Genomic DNA, 16,496 nt, shown 5'->3' with positions numbered 1-16,496 from the left:
TGCTAGGATTACAGGCATGTGCCACCACGCCTGGCTCTGAGTCTTATATCTCCTTATATTCTTTAAAGGAATATATGTGTCATTTATGTCAAAACCAAGCTTTAGACATTTGTTTATTTTTGTGGTATTAGGAATTGAGGACCTTTGCACTGAGTTAATCTCCAGCCCTGTTGTTGTTATTATTTTGTGTTGAGACAGGTCTTGATAAATTCATAAATTACTCAGGTTGGACTCGAATTTGTGATCTTCCTGCCTCAGCCTCTGAGAGTGATGGGATGACAGGCATATGCTACAGTGCCTGGCTATTTATTTATTTTTATTAGTATTACTACTATTTTGCAATACTGGAGAGTGAACCCAGGGCATCTGCATAAGATACATCAGCCCTGTGTTTTACTTTTTGAGACAGGGCCTTGCTAAATTGCACAGGTCAGGCTTAAATTTATGATCCTCCTGCCTCAGTCTCTCAGAATGCTGGGATTACAGGTGTGCTCCCCCATATCTGGCTTGCACCTTTATTTTTGATGCTAAAATAATGTTAATTGACCAGGACTGCTTATGAAGTGATAATGATGAAAAAGCATATATAAATACACATTACAGAAGTTAAAACTTTTCATTACCTGTTTTCTGAAATAACCCTTGTATCTAACCCCTCTTACAAGTATAGAGAACACCTTTTGAATATTCACTATCAACATCTATGCTTGTTTTTGTACTGGGCTGGAGTAAACTGACTAGGTTGCTTTGGTGATGTGGACTAAATATGGACGTTCCCCACTTCCCCTGTCTCTGGGGCCTCAGCTCACCAATTTTAATCCAGGGTTTTACTCTACGTATGGAAGCCTTCTTAGTTTCTAAACACTAGGTCATGCATGGAAGCCAATTCAAAAGGTTAAACTAACAGATACATCAGCCCCTTTCAGGCAGTGTTTTCATTAAGTTTCAAAATTAATTTTGTGTTGAATCAGCCTTCAGTCTAGCCATTCTTCTGTACTGACTCACTTTTACTCACCAAGATCAACTCGGTGTTTATTTTCTATTAGGTTCTAGGTGATGTGACATAAAGATGACTAAGACATAAGTAGCCCCTCTTAAGGAGCTTCCTGGCTAGTGAGTAAAGAAAATTTTTATTTTTTATTTTTTGGTTTTTCTCCGGTACCGGGAACTGAACTCACGACCTTGCGCTTGCCAGGCAGGCGCTTTGCCGCTGAGCTAAATCCCCAGCCCCTAGTAAAGAAAATTTACATTTAAAAATATCTGGGTAATGGTGACAGCCCCAATATTAATTTATAAAGTCAGTAGGAATTTACAGGTGTTTTTCTCATCTTAAGTCACACGTGAACCAAATATAAAAATGTCCCTTAGATTACATCCAGTGTGAGGTTTAAAACATCCACGTCTTGGAGTTTCTTCATTGCTCCACCTCAGTGGTTGCCCCATGCCCAGTGGCACGAGGGCTTGCCAAGTCCTCATTGAGCCGACTGTTAAAGTAGTTCAGTTGTATTCTGTTGGCAGCTACATTTTTCTTTTCTTTCTTTTTTTCTCTTTTTACTTTGGACCCCAAACAAAAACAGTTAGATTTATCCCAGGGATACTCATGAACATTTCCAATTTGAGGGATTTGATATTTCCTAAATAGAATGTCATATGGCATTTGTCAAACAATGATTATATCCAACCAAGTTCCCCCTCTATACAAATCAGCAACTACGGAAGCAGTATCTCTCAGTCTAGTACTTCAGAAGAAGTCATATGAATGGCATTTTACTAAATTTGCAGAGGCATTTCATTATATTCACCTTTTTGTTCCTGAGAATATTAATGCATCTATTATATATTAATAGAAGTAAGAAATGAATATTTGCTCAAACAAATGTAGTAAATATTTTATCTAGGTTCCTTAATTTTGAGAATATATCTCTCAAGGGTCTTCAAGAACCTCAAAATGGCCACGCATGGTGGTCTGGGAGTCTGAGGCAAGAGGATACTTGCAAGTTCGAGACGAGCCTGGGCTACAAAGTGAGCACAAGGCCAGCCTCAACTGCATAGTGAGATCCTGTCTAAAAAAAAAAAAGAAAGAAAATGATTTCAATTTCTAAAGGAGTGTCCATTAAGATGGATTTGTAATGAAAGAAAAACGTATGTAAAATACGGGAAAATGTATATATCCTATGTCAATGTAACTATCATTTCTGAGGTCTGAAGCAGTCAGAAATTTACTCAAGTTACTCAATAACATAAGAATCAGGCAATTAAAGTATCTTTGATTTCCTGTAGAATGCTTATGTTTAATATTTGGAAAGAAGTTTAAATGCTTTACTGTTGGGACAGTCTATTTCTAAACCTGACTTGGTGGCAGCATCGTGTAGTTATAAAACAAAGCTAGTCATATTTAGAACAACTGAAGAAAAGCTGGGAAAAAAACAAAAACAAGCAAACTTGAACACTGAAGCAACCTCAAGCATCTCTTTATGTTGATGATATATTTTTATAAGGAAAATATTCAGATGATCAGGAATGTATATAACTAAATGAAATCAAGAAAAAGTAACACTATGCATTTAAAAAGAATTACAAAATTATATAGCAGTGCTTAGAATGGGGCTAAGAGAAGTGCTGAAATACAGCAAAAGGTAGGAAGTAATGTAGACTGTCACCCACTTTAAGTGTATGCAAGTGGCTGTGTTTTAAGTAAACAGGATTACTACAGGTGATCTCTGAATGTCAAAGCCTTGGCTTCCAGGCTTTGCATTATGTAAGAAGAAATATGACAATCCTAGGTGATTAGACAAACCTAAAACCCTTATATTTGATATTTTGTTTCAAAAATAGACTTTGTTTTTCAGCTTCATCTGCAGCTCTATGTGAAGATTGATGAATCAGTTTTTACTTCTTTAATTAAGAGAATGTAATTTGGAAAAAAATATGTAATTAGGCTGGGCGTGGTGGCACATGCTTGTAATCCCAGCACTTGGGAGTCTGAGGCAGGAGGATTGTTGCGAGTTCGAGACCAGCCTGGGCTACAAAGTCAGCTCAAGGCCAGCTTGAACTGCATAGCGAGACCCTGTCTCAAAAAGACAAAATAAAATGTAATTAATCCTATTAAGGAAGTAAAAATTAAACTAAGTATAATTGCATTCAGTATCAATCTTTCACCAGAATTTTGTAAAGAAATAATACTTGTCAACATGGAGACTGATGTATGTAAATGTATCATACTTTCTATGTGGGTTTTTTTTGTATGTATGCTGTTATTATACTTTGTATGGTAGGCAAAATACTGAGTAGATAGCACCAACTGTAATATCAATTTGTTTTAACATTTTATTAAAATATTTTATTCTTAATATCAACATACCCTAAAGTGCGTACTAATGAAGGACCACAATACCAGCCGATCAGGAGTGAATAAACAAAGTGACGACCAGTTTTTAAGTCAGTGTTGAGATTATAAAGCAAGCTTCTCTATGAGGGTAACCTTTCAGAGAATATAATTTATGCATAGAAAGAATTAAGGGGGAAAAAAAAGAAATACGGAAGATGATTCACTGGATTTTCTTCTAATAGTATGTTTATTAAGAAAAAGGTTATGGAGAGGAAAAATTAGAAGATGCTATTAATATTTGCCTCTTAGAGTAAAAATTAAAGAATTCTAAGTTTTATCATTAGATACTTTAGGATATAAAAGATGAATTAGTGAAGTAATTTCTGTTTAACATCCTAATTGATACAGACAATGGCTGTGCCTCACTATTTTTTGTTTTTTGGTTTTTCTCCGGTACCGGCAACCGAACTCACAATGTTGCGCTTGCCAGGCAGGCGCTTTGCTGCTGAGCTAAATCCCCAGCCCCTTGCCTCACTATTAATATACAATTTTTTTTTTTTTGTCTTTTTGAGACAGGGTCTCACTATGCAGTTCAGGCTGGCCTTGAGCTTGCTTTGTAACCCAGGCCAGTTTTGAACTTGCAAAGATCCTCCTGCCTCAGCCTCCCAAGTACTGGGATTACAGGCATGTGCCATCACCCTCGGCTTTACTATCCAATTCTGATTAAGTGGATTGTTTTGACAACTAGTGTGTTTTTTGAAATACAGCAAATACATAAATTCTTGCTTCAAATGTTTCAAATGACTTCAAATTCTTGTTTCAAATGACTAAAAAGAGCTGTATTAGCGGAAGGAAGGAAAAGATGTTTAACTTTGAGAAGTAGTTGAAAATTGAGCTACATTATAAAATCAATTGTTTATCCAAGGTTATGTTTGAGAGTTTGCTCCTGAGAATGGATTTTTTTTTTGGTCTTTTTGAGACAGGGTCTCACTATGCAGTTAAGGCTGGCCTTGAACTCACTATGTAGCCCAGGCTGGCCTCCAACTCACAATGATCCTCTTGCCTCAGCCTCCCAGAGTGCTGGGATTACAGCGTGCACCACCACACCTGGCCAGGCATCAGTCTTATGTGGAGAACTAATTCAACAGGGTGTAATTTGCAAAATATGGCAGACTAGGGGCTGGAGATATAGCTCAGTGGCACAAACGCTTGCCTAGCAAGTGCAAGGTCCTGAGTTTGATTCCTGGTACCAAAAAACAAAAACAAAAAATATGGCAGGGCTGGGGATTTAGCTCAGCGGCAAAAGCGCCTGCCTCGCACGCGCAAGGTCGTGAGTTCGCTTCCCGGTACCGGAGAAAAACCAAAAACCAAAAACAAAAAAAAAATAAATAAATAAAAATGGCAGACTTCTTAGTATAAACTAAATTGAGTTATCTTTTGAGCAAAAACAGCAAAAGGTCAAATTAATTAAATCACTGCAACATTCTTAAAATCTCATTGTAAAAGTAGAAAGCATAATTTCCATATCACAATTTTTATTGTTCTTGTTTATCAACTTTGAAATACTTTAATCTTATCCAATATGTGAATACAGACTTCAAAGGCATAAGAAATTCTCTTCACTTTCTTGTGAGTGCTCAGAACTCAACAGAAAAAAGTACCTTGATTTGAAAGATAATAAAAATTTTTTTCCTTATTTTAATTTTTAATGATAGAGCTTGTCAGTGATATTAGCTTCTATTTAATCCCCCATGTAAAATAAGTAATTCTGATACTCATAAACATGTAAACAAAGGACATGGTTTTCAGCGATAAGTCACTGGTTCTAAGTAAGCGCTTGCTTTAGAAAGTATGTATCTCCAAACATATGCCCTGAAAACAAATTCAATTCCCTTTTTGTCTCCTGGGAAGCCAGACCGGGGAGTCTTCTGAGCTGGGCAACCCATTTTTATTCTTGGCAACTTCTGTTTTAAAAGGGGGCACTTTCCTTGTCTCCAAAGTCTGGGTTGTCCTAGTGCTGAAGCACGGTGAGGTCCTGAGACGTGGAATCTTGCAAACCAGTAAGAAGTTTTATGATGAAACTGCATGTTGGTTTGACACAATCTAATAGTCATTGGATGAGGTTAAATTTGAGGCAACTTTTTGTTACTTTGCCGTGCTGGGGATGGAACCCAGGGCCTTTCCCATGCTAGGGAAGTGCTCTACCATAAGCTCCATCCCTGAGGCAGTTTTTTTGTTTGTTTGTTGAGACCAGGTTTCACGGTGTAGTTCAGGCTGCCCTTGAGCTCATTGTGTAGCCCAGATGGCTTCAAATTTGTAGTGATCTTCCTGCCTCAGCCTCTCAAGTGCTGGGATTACAGGTATGTGCCACTATGTCTGGCACACTCTGAGGCCAAGGCAGATATTTAAAGCACCAGGTACTTCTAGTCTTGCTTCCCTGGCCATAGGTGCTAAGTTTCTGTTTCTGAGAACTGATACTTTAACAGATGTTTAGTTTCTCCCGATCTGATTTTATGCCATTCAGGCTGAGTACTGTTTCTGTCAGTTCAGAGGCTGCTCCATGTAAAATTCATTTTTAAAGCCAAAATTCACTTTTTACACAGCTGCACTGGATTGGTCAGAATGAAGACATTCCTTTTTGTCCTGTAGGCTCTGAACAGCTTTTTTAGGAGAGCTGAGTTATCTAGCATTAGGAAAAAGTATGCTCTTGTATGACTTAAATTCTTTTTATAATTTTTTTTGTGTAAACATTTAAGAAAGTTCAACTTGAAATATATTTGAATACACAGTAAAAACAGCCTCATTTTAGTGGAATAGCTATCTCCTAAATAGGTTTCAAACAGCCCATGACTGGAAAATATTTTTCACTGGCATTGCTTTGTTGTTTTAAAAATGGGGGCTGAAATGTTATCACAAACTTGGATGCTTAAACTGAGCTTATTTGTTGTGTTTGACTAGGTTAAAATTCTGTATTTTATAAAGTTCCTGGAAAGGAGTCCACAAAGTAGTTTTGCTTTCTTGCTTTTGAATGCAGAAAGTTCTGAGAGGTGTATGACCTCATCAGCCCCTGAGTGTTGTCAAGCATAATTCTCTCAAGCACCTGAAGTCTGGACGCATTCACTGGGAAGCAGGAGTTTCACTGCCGAGGTGTTTTTGTCAACATTAGGAGAGAAATCTGGATCAAGTGTGGGGAGATAGGATCCATTATCAGTTTGGGGAGCTGGGTCCCAGTCATACCTAATTTGCTGTCAAGGGAAGTGATCTAAGCTAATGTTCTTAAAAGTAATTTATGAATTTCTCTGTAAGAATATTTATAAAAAAGCTGTTTCAGGAAAAACTTTTATCACCTGACACATATTAAATATATAGACGTTACCTTAAAACTAGTGAGTTACCCGGGAAATTCAAATATTCAATACCAGCTGTTACTCACATCAATATTTTAATACTGAATATACAGGACCAATTTATATTGAACTGTTGAGAGTGCTAGTTAAACTTGTTTGGGTGAGTAAGAAGGAAAGGGAAATAACATCCTCCAAGTGCTTACTATGTGTAACAAGCTTTAGTGACGTATCTTACTTAACCTTTATGGATTTCATGAGACAAACTACAATTCTTATTTTACAAATGAGGAAACAAAGACTTAGTGAGGTTATGTAACTCACCTGAAGATATATACGGTGGGGAATAAATGGCAGAGTTGGAATTTAAACCTGTGTTCTGCAGAAAACTCTTCCTGTGTATTTAATAAAATATTAACCTCAGCCCACAGTGAACCACCGTCCATGGTTTATGGGAGAGATGTAAATTGGCGAGCTTTCGTACCACAGTAGGAAAATGTGGGCAGGATTTGAATGAGATACCCGAGATGCTCACACAGTGTCTCACTTGTACAGCTGAGGAAATGGTTCTGTGTTTTCCTCTTTAACAGCAGGGTACATTGGGAGAATTTTTAGAGGTTGACTCAGTCCTGAGATCTAAACTTTTCCTATTAATCATCTTCAAGCCAGGTGATTTGTGACCATTTATAAGCCTTTGCTGGATCTTTAGAAAAAGAAACGGGGAAGAGCTAGTTACGACTTGTGGTAGTGAAGTGCAATGGCAGGACTGGCAGTTCATCTGAAGGCATTTTGGGGGAAAGGAGTGAATACGTGGGCTGGGAGCACATCAAGACAGGGTCTCCTTCTGCAGTTCAGGCTGGCCTTGAACTCACTATGTAGCCCAGCCTGGCTTTGAACTTGTAGCAGTCCTCCTGCCTCTGCCTCCTGAGTGCTTGGCTTACAGGTGTGTGCCACCATGCCCAGCGAGTATTAGTGAATATTAAAATTAATGACAGTAGTTTTGTTAGAATTTAAGGGGAAGCTGGGTATCATGGTACACACCTGTAATCCCAGCACTCAGGAGGCTGAGACGGGAGGACTGCTGTGAGTTCGAGGCCAGCCTGGGCTATACAGCAAGACCCTGTCTTGAAAAATTAGAAAAAAAAAAAAGAATTTAAGGGGAAAAGGTAAGAGATTTTGCTCCAAATACACTATTTTGAGAAGAAAGATCCAATGATTGAACTCATGCAAGATGGCCTGCTAAAAGTCAGGTTTCAGTTTCCACTGCATTCAAGAAAACCAGAAAAATAAACATAATTTTTAGAAAATCTTTTTCTCCTATCCCCTCTAACCTTGGGGAGCCTCACATGTGTGCAGTTGGTTAGACCCTTGATGCACACTACGGTAACCACTAGTACTCGGTATGCGGCTGCCAAGCACTGGCAATGTTACTGGTTTGAATGAGATGTGCTGTAACTGTAAAATACATGCTGGAGCTCAAAGCCACTGAAAACGTTACATTTTCCTGTCGCCTGCATGTTGGAATAATATTTAGATATACTGGGTTAAATAAAATATATTACTAAATGTAATTTCATCTCTTTTTACTTTATTTTTGTTTTGGCTGCTTTTTTCCCTTTATTGGTACCAGGAATTGAACTCAGGGCCTCATGCTTGCCAGGCACGTGCTGTGCTCTGGCCTTATTTTTACTTTTTTAATGTGGCTACTAGAAAATTTAAAATTATACAAGTAGCTCACATGTCTACCATGTGGACAGCACTAGTTTAGAGCAAAGGTAATATTCCTTAAAGCTTCCTTCCCGAGCTAAGTGCTTTAGAGTAGGAAATACAAGGTGTCTGTGAGGGAATTCTCAGTGCCCATATTTAAGTCTTTCAGGAAGCCAGAGACAGTTTTTTGCTCTAATGTTTTATGAGAACATTTCCATTTATTCAGTACTTTGGGTACCTAGATGAATGTCTCCTACCAGACACTCACTTGGTCAAACCATGTGTAAAGAATTTTAAGTCCCATTCTTTTTCTTTTTTTTTTTTGAGACAGGGTCTCCTCACTGTAGCCTAGGCTGGGCTTGAACTTGTTACCCTCCTGCCTCAGCTGGGATTGTTGGTATGTGCCGCCTGAGCCCCACTCTTCCTGCCAGAGCTTTTGTCACATTACCAAAGCAATGGCATAACTAGTGTGGCTAGTCTTGCTTGGAATCTGTGAAAACTACCAAAGGGGAAATTACGTGGTTTAAAAAATAGCATTTATCAAATCCAGAAATTTTTATACAAAAGGACTACTGTATTTAATAAACTGTGGTTTGGCTTATTGTTCTGCAAAGCTTACAAAACTTGGATTATTTGACTCCCTGTAAAAAATCCTGAGTTTGATTCGTTTTGCTTTCCACAAAGCACTAGGCCTAGTATTGAGCTCATACAAAGAAAATTAGACTCCACACTAACAAAGGTGGATTTAAAAAATGATCATAGACCCCAGATAAATACTTCATCATTTCATAGTTTTCAAATAAGTTGTTTTTCCATTATTCTTTAAATGTTCTATCACATTTTATCTTTGACGATGTTGGCATTGAGTGTGATTTTTTTTTTTTTGAGTGTGATTATTTTTAAGTTAAAGTGTAGAGAACTCTTGAGGAGAGGGTTGAAAAATATTTAAATTCTTTGTATGCCAAAAGAAAGTTAATACTAACATATACTCTGTAAATACATGCTCTTTACATAACCACTCAGGTATGCATTTAAAGCACTCAGTTTAGCCTGTACAAAAGAAGCACTGTTCCCAACAAGAGGGAAATTAGTGATGGATCATCACTAAACTCTGCTTTTAGCAACTTTAATATAGGTATGCCCTGCTTTAAGAAAACCCAATAGATGAGTTTAAATGCATAATAGAAAAATCTGGGCATTATACATAAGTCTGTTTTGATACATAGAAACGTTTTAACGTCAAAACAAAAAAAGCCAAGGGCCAGGGATATAGCTCAGCGGCACAAGTGCCTGCCTGGCAAGCACAAGCTCCTGAATTTGATTCCTGGTACCAAAAAAAAAAAAAAAAAAAAAAAAAAACCAAAAAAAAACAAACAAAAAAAAAAAAAAAAAAACAAAAACAAACAAAAAAAAACAACTACAAAAAAAACCCCCACAATGTCAAATTTGCCTGGTGTGGTGGTGCGCGCCTGTAATCCCAGCACTCAGGAGGCTGAGGCAGGAGGATCCTTGTGAGTTCGAGGCCAGCCTGGGCTGCAAGGTGAGCTCAAGGCCAGCCTGAACTGCATAGAGAGACCTTGCCTCAAAAAGACCAAAAAAGAAAGCCAAGGAACTGAATACATATTTTGCTCTAGATCTAATGTTGGCATGTACCACCATGCCCAGCCTAATGCTTTAATTTTGAGAAAGAATTCTCCACAACTGAACTCATGCAAGATGGTCTTGGGCTGCATTCAGGACTACCAGAAAAAATATACATAATGTAGAACAATCTCAAGTTTTCTCTCATTGACATCTCGGTGAGGGGTTGGGAGGTGTCACCTCACACTTCTGGGTTGCTTACACCAATGTCCACTATGGTAGCCATTAGCCATATGTAAATTATAATCACATTCATGATTTCCTTCCAATAGATTTCCATTCACTCTATATTTCCCCAAGAGTAGAATTAGGGTTAGTGTTTGGCTACTAAATGTATTTTTTTCTACATTAAGCTAACTGGCATATATGGAGATTAACTGTTGACTATGACCACAGTAGTAATATTTTCTTTATTACCAATTGAGATTTTATCTACCTTACTAGATATACATACAAATAGCATATTAGTTGAGACATTTTATAACAACACTTATGTATAAAAATACAATGAAGCCAGGCGTGGTGGCACACTCCTGTAATCCCAGCACCCGGGAGGCTGAGGTAGGAGGATCACTATGAGTTCGAGACCAGCCTGGGCTACAAAGTGAGCTCAAGGTCAGCCTGAACTGCATAGTGAGACCCTGTCTCAAAAAGACAAAAAAAATGCAAGGTCCAGAGTTCGATTCCCAGTACAAAAAATTATACCTCAAAAATACAATGAAAAGAATCATTTTAAATGGCCATGTTAGTGTTTGGGGCAAGTTGACACAACAGTAAAATATAAATATTTTGGTGTTGAGGGCAGTGTGTCATACTCAAAGAGATACTGTTTATCACTGTACTACACTGAACATGAATCGGTCAGCAATAACTGCACCTGAGACCACATATTAGGGTGCTTGATAAAGAGATTTTATTCTTTACAATTAGTAACATTTCATTTTAACCAAAATCCCAGTGAAGATCAGAGAAATTAAAGGATCTGACACTACTCTGAGGATCAATAATTCCCAGGCCTGCCTGAGGAAACTTTCTGGTTTGCCAAAGCTGTGGGAGACCATTAGCATCATGAGGCAGTTACACACAGTATATCTAAAATGACATGGTCTCATACCCTAAGGGGCTTCATCATCTAACTCAATACAGCACCTGCTAGCCAGATTATACGACAAGTCAGCTCCAAGAATTCCACACCTGAGTGCAGAAGCAATTTATCTACTTCTGGGTAAAGATTCTGGTAACCACTGGAATTAGGCAAATGGTATGGCAATACAGCTTGGACAGCAAGGTTAGTTTCCAAACCAAAAACATGGGAAAAATCTCAGAATTTGAACGATTTAAAAAAGACAAGCCGAACGTACTGTCACATGCTTATAATCCCAGTACTCAGGAGGCTGAGGCAGGAGGATCTCTGTAAGTTCTAGGCCAGCCTGGGCGGCACAATGAGTTCAAGGCCAGTAGGGACTGCATGGTGAGACTTCATCTCAATGAAACAAAAGACTCAGGTAAATTAAACTGCCAGACAGCCAAAACAAATTCTTCAAAGATTTCCACAGCAGGAATAAATAAATCTCAGCTGATACATTTTTATTCAAGTTGCAGTTTGGAATTAAATTCTGAAACAACAGAATTAAATGACATTACATTCTTTATAGTCACCAGTCCAATTTCACTACCTGCATACTGGGGTACAGAGTTGCACAAAAATTGTGTATGCTGAGGAATGCCACTAACTTAGATTGCAGGAGAAGTATTTAACCTTTGTAAATTTCACTTTTTCTCTCAGGAATAGAATTCAACTTTCTTTAACACTGGTTAGGAATACTTTAGTTGCTTCATTGTGTCTTTTTTTTTTTTTTTTCTGTTTCTTTGTTCTGAGACAGGGTCTTGCTATGTTCAGGGTGGCCTTGAACTCACTATATAGTTCAGGTGGACCTTAAACTTATGGTGACCCTCCTGCCTCAGCCTCCTGACTGCTGGGATTACAGGCATGCACCACCACGGCCAGCAGCTGTATATTTTGAGAAAACAAATCCACTGACACTTGGGGTGGCTTAGAATATAAATGTACATAAACACAGAGCTGAAGTTTTACTTTGATAAAAATTTCACAGCTTGAGATTCATTTGTATACATTAAAAAGCTAAAAGTACCTGTTAAATGTTTTGATCAATCTACAAAACTGCATGCCATATTTTTTAATGTTCATAATTTAGAATTTATCACATATTTATAAATATATGCTTTACTTGCAAATTATATTTAAAACATTTATTTCCAACACATTCTTGTATGTTTTAAAGAAAAAATACCTCATTTATAAAATACACTAATAAACTTTAATGCATGATTATACCAGTGCCACCAGATTAGAAAAGAAAAAGAAATATACCTCTGTGTTGGATGTGTAGTAATTACTATAAATAATTATAACACATGTTTTACATGGTGATGACATATATACCCTTTTCCCACTTCTCAGTCATTGTCAGAACCATTTGGAGGTAAGAAGATCAATGCATCACTGAAAGTATGTCCAAATGCCCTAAGACGGTACACCCCATACATCATCACATGCATCTGGTTAGGAGTCAGTCCATTAAAAGTAACAGCCATATCAGAACAGCATCCTTCTACTACCTGGTTGGGGTGACTGCTCATTGCCTCTTTAATAAAAAGCCCCACGGACTTGGTATTAAATACATCTTTTCCTTCAGCATCCTCTGCATTTTCTGCAAACACTCCAGCATATTTCAGGCAGACAGCCAGCTGCTTATCTTCAGATATCTTCCAAATCATTCCTCCCTGCTCAGGACATTTTTCAGGGATATTCAGAAGGCTGTTAAGTCTTTTCATTGATTCTACACTTAAGACAATTCCTCCTTCCACACTCACGTATTCAAGGTCTCCAGATTTTATAGTGTGGCCTATATAGAAAGGTTGTGATGGGTCCTTTTTTAACAAAAAATACTTTAGGTTTTCAATAATAGCAAATGTAGTGGGGCGTGCAAGGAAGAACCAGTTGTACTGGTCGCTATACTTATCAAAGGCGTATTTATAAGCTTTCCTCATCATTAACCACATGTCATTTGTTTCCATATTAACTGACTCAAACACTTTAACATCTTCAGAACTGAAGAACTCTGCTTTGTCACAGTGTTTGGTCCAGGTCTCTTTCACTGCAGCCCAAAGACTCACATCTTTGGGTTTCACAAGGATGATGCAGTATACACGAAAGCTCCTACTAAGCTCCATGCGTTCATCCTCTGAAATTTTCAAGATCTCTTCTTTATTAGGAGCTTGAAGATGATGATGCTCATGGTGGTGCATTCTATTTCCATGACCAATCTTAATGTGTCCTAGCATAGCGATCAAAGCATAGAAAATGCCTCCAAGCATCACACCCTTCAAAAATGAACTGCTTTCAGAAAGCATTTCTCCTATAAAGAAAACAAAGACTCTTAAAATACTTAGTATAGCAATTTGATTTGGTATTCTTTATATACAGTTATCTCTTAATTTTTTTTTAAGTTCCCAAGCTTGAAATCTAGCTGCACATAGTACCAAACACTCTCAGAAGACAGGAGACAGGGCCTCACTATGCAGTGCAGGCTGGCCTTGAACTTGTGACAGTTTTTCTCCCTCAGGCTCCCAAGTGCTAGGATTATAGGTATACGCCACCACATCCAGCAGAGAATCTCTGTCTTCCAATAGATACTGTCCAGTATAAATTGCAACACTGTAGAAGCTCCTTTGTGTAGTAGAATTTGCTGTGAGGAGGCTCTTTTTGCATTTCATCTACAAGGATGTAATTAATCAAGCACTAAATCAAAGCACCAGCCCCTGAAACTAAAGTTAGAGGTTGTCCTCCATCATTCTCTTTAGAGCATTTTGTATCACAAGTTTGCACTATGTTATTTAAATACTGCTGGAAACAAATGTGCTTTAAAATTAAAAAAAAAAGTATTTTTGTATTTTTTGAGACAGGGTTTCACTATATAGTTTAGGCTGGCCTTGAAGTCACTTTGTAGTTCAGGCTGGCCTTGAACTCGCAGGGATCCTCCTGCCTCAGCCTCCTGAGTGTTGGGACTACAGGTGTGAACCACCATGCCTGGCAACAAATGCACTTTCATAACAAGGCGTTAAATTGAACAGATAAAACCATCCATAACTGGCAAATCGCTAATGGTATCTGTACTGATATTTCTCTTTTCAACCTACTGCTTTATTTAACTGATCGCTAATGTGTTTAGGTGTTTCGAGTACATCTAAATCAAGTTTCTTGAAATTAGTATTATGTGTGTTAATACGTACACTTCTGTTCCTAAGATTAAGTGGTTCTAATATAGTACCCCAACTGTTGATGTAATGAAAGCCCATAATAAAAGATGAAAAATGAGTTGATACAGGCATATTTGGAGACCATGAATGATCATTTTTATTTCCTCAAAAGGCATTTTCTTCTTTGATGAAGTAAAAGGGAAAAGTCTAAACCGTTTTTTTTTTTGAGACAGGGTCTCACTGTGCAGTTCAGGGCAGCCTTGAACTCACTTTGTAACCTGGCGATCTTCCTGCCTCAACCTCCCATGCTGGGATTATAGGTATGCACCACCACACCTGGCCAAGTCTACATTTTTATTTCAATTAAAATTTAAAATAAAAGCTTATATTAAATATAACTGCTTGAAAATTGTTCACTACACATTTTTCTATGAAAGGCTGAAATTTTCCTATCTCTTCATCTCCATACCAAAAAAAAGTTCTACTGAACTAAATCTTTTCTTTGCCTATTAAAGGCCACTTTCAAGTGGCCTTAGGAACTAAAGTACTTTCCCTCACTTTACAGTTAGGGAAATGGCAGGCCACAGAGGTTAAGGAACTGACAAACTCACACACGGAGCTAGTCAGTGATAGAAGTGGATTAGAAACTAGAGCAGTTTCATAGTTCTCCCATTACAGAATAATAATCTACACAGTGCTTCTACAGTGCTTGAAAGTTTAGTAAAATAGTTGCTCAATAACCTTGTTTTCTATAAATAAAAATTGGGATCTATTGACCACAGTTTTCATTTTGCTCCCAATGTCCATATGGCTACAGGAGGAAATGGACTTTGACTTTACCAGTTCAAGGTGTGGAACAGACTGGCAGATGTAATTCCTGAGTTGGGAGTGGGGAAAGAGGCGGGATGTTGGTTTTTCCACAGTCCTAAGAGGAAAAGAGAAAGGATATAAAACAAGCCCACTTTAATAACAGAATTGTCAGGTGCAGTCCAAAATGAACTTGTACAAGGTTCAAGGGATTTATATGCGCAGTGTTCATCTCTGGCCAATATGTAATTCACACGTCTCTTCACTTGACTATGGCATATGTATGTTTGGGATTCTTTTTGCGGAGGATACTTCTCTTGGCTGCAAAAGTATTGATCAAAATTCAAGAAGTCAGGGCTGGAAATGCAGCTCATTGACAGAGTGCTTGGCTAGCATGCAAAAGGCCTGCTTTCAGTCCCCAGCACGGGGAAGGAAAAAAAAACCTGAAAAAGTACAAATTTCGCATAAAATCATTTACACAAATTATTCTAAGATTTTTTTTTTTCTCACCAGAGACAAAAAAATGAAACAGTGGGGGTGCACATTATGGGATACTTTGTGCACAGCACAAGAGACCTTAACACTACCCGGAAAAGAAAAAATGCACAGGGAAACGAGGCAGACACCACCCCAGTGGATTTTACAGTCAACCTCTTAGAAGGTGAAGGTGGGTGAGGCACATTATGGCAAAGGGAGGAGGGCGCAACGAAGAGAAGGGAGAGGGACACACACAGTCGGCACCTCAAGACCCCACTGCGGGTCCACGGGACTGGCCCCAGCTCGCGGCTCACGACTCCTTCCCCTGCCCCGGCGGGGGCGTCCCGCGTGGAGCACCACGCCTTCCCCGGTATGTGCGGTGGTCCAGCTGCTCCGGGTGCTGGGGATGGGGACCCGGCCCAGACACTCACCCGCGTTTACAACGTCCGGGGTCAGGAAACCGTAGCCGCGCACAGCTTCCCTCCCACGTTCGCGCACCACCCTTACGCTCCCGGGTGGGCTGCTCTTGATGCAGGCGGTATCCCCTCGCTGGCCTCGCGAAGGGTGGGAAGATCCCGGAAGCTGACGCGAGGCGGGCGGGGCAAAGGAGCCTTGGCTCAGGCGGAGGGCTCCCCCGCCCGCTCCGACGTAGAAGCGATCGCGCGCGCCGCGTGCCCTTTCCCGGCCTCCGCCTGCCCCCGGCGAGCTCGGAGAGGCGCGCCAGGCCGACGTGAGCCGCATGCTCGCCGCCAGCCAGTGGCACGCAGGGAAGCGCGTGTGCGTGCTTAGGAGTCGTTTTCGCCGCTTGTTTCTTCGCTTTCCCAGTGGGGAAACTTGCTATTCGTACAGGTCTCACAATGGGTTCTGTACTGTACCACTGCGACTTTGTACCAGTTTGTGGACAAGAGGGT

The 16,496-nt window shown here is 39.2% G+C and overlaps 1 protein-coding gene across 1 annotated transcript; it reads right to left on the bottom strand.

The window, feature by feature from the left end:
• Positions 1-11,979: 11,979 nt before the first annotated feature.
• On the bottom strand, positions 11,980-16,252 carry C1galt1c1 (C1GALT1-specific chaperone 1). The gene is made up of 3 exons (XM_005413651.2): positions 16,017-16,252; positions 15,142-15,226; positions 11,980-13,460 (listed from the first exon to the last, which is right to left on the bottom strand). The coding sequence occupies exon 3, from the start codon at positions 13,453-13,455 to the stop codon at positions 12,499-12,501; it is 957 nt and encodes a 318-aa protein (XP_005413708.1). The 5' UTR covers positions 13,456-13,460; positions 15,142-15,226; positions 16,017-16,252; the 3' UTR covers positions 11,980-12,498.
• Positions 16,253-16,496: the final 244 nt, after the last annotated feature.

Source organism: Chinchilla lanigera, unplaced genomic scaffold, assembly GCF_000276665.1.
Source record: "Chinchilla lanigera isolate Chin_1 unplaced genomic scaffold, ChiLan1.0 scaffold00171, whole genome shotgun sequence".
NCBI lineage: Eukaryota > Metazoa > Chordata > Mammalia > Rodentia > Chinchillidae > Chinchilla > Chinchilla lanigera.
Note: the sequence above shows the minus strand (reverse complement) of the source record. Positions and strands in the feature narration are given on the sequence as shown.

Coding starts and splice junctions, on each gene's coding strand:
- C1galt1c1 (XM_005413651.2), bottom strand. CDS start 13,455: ATGCTTTCTGAAAGCAGTTCATTTTTGAAGGGTGTGATGCTTGGAGGC.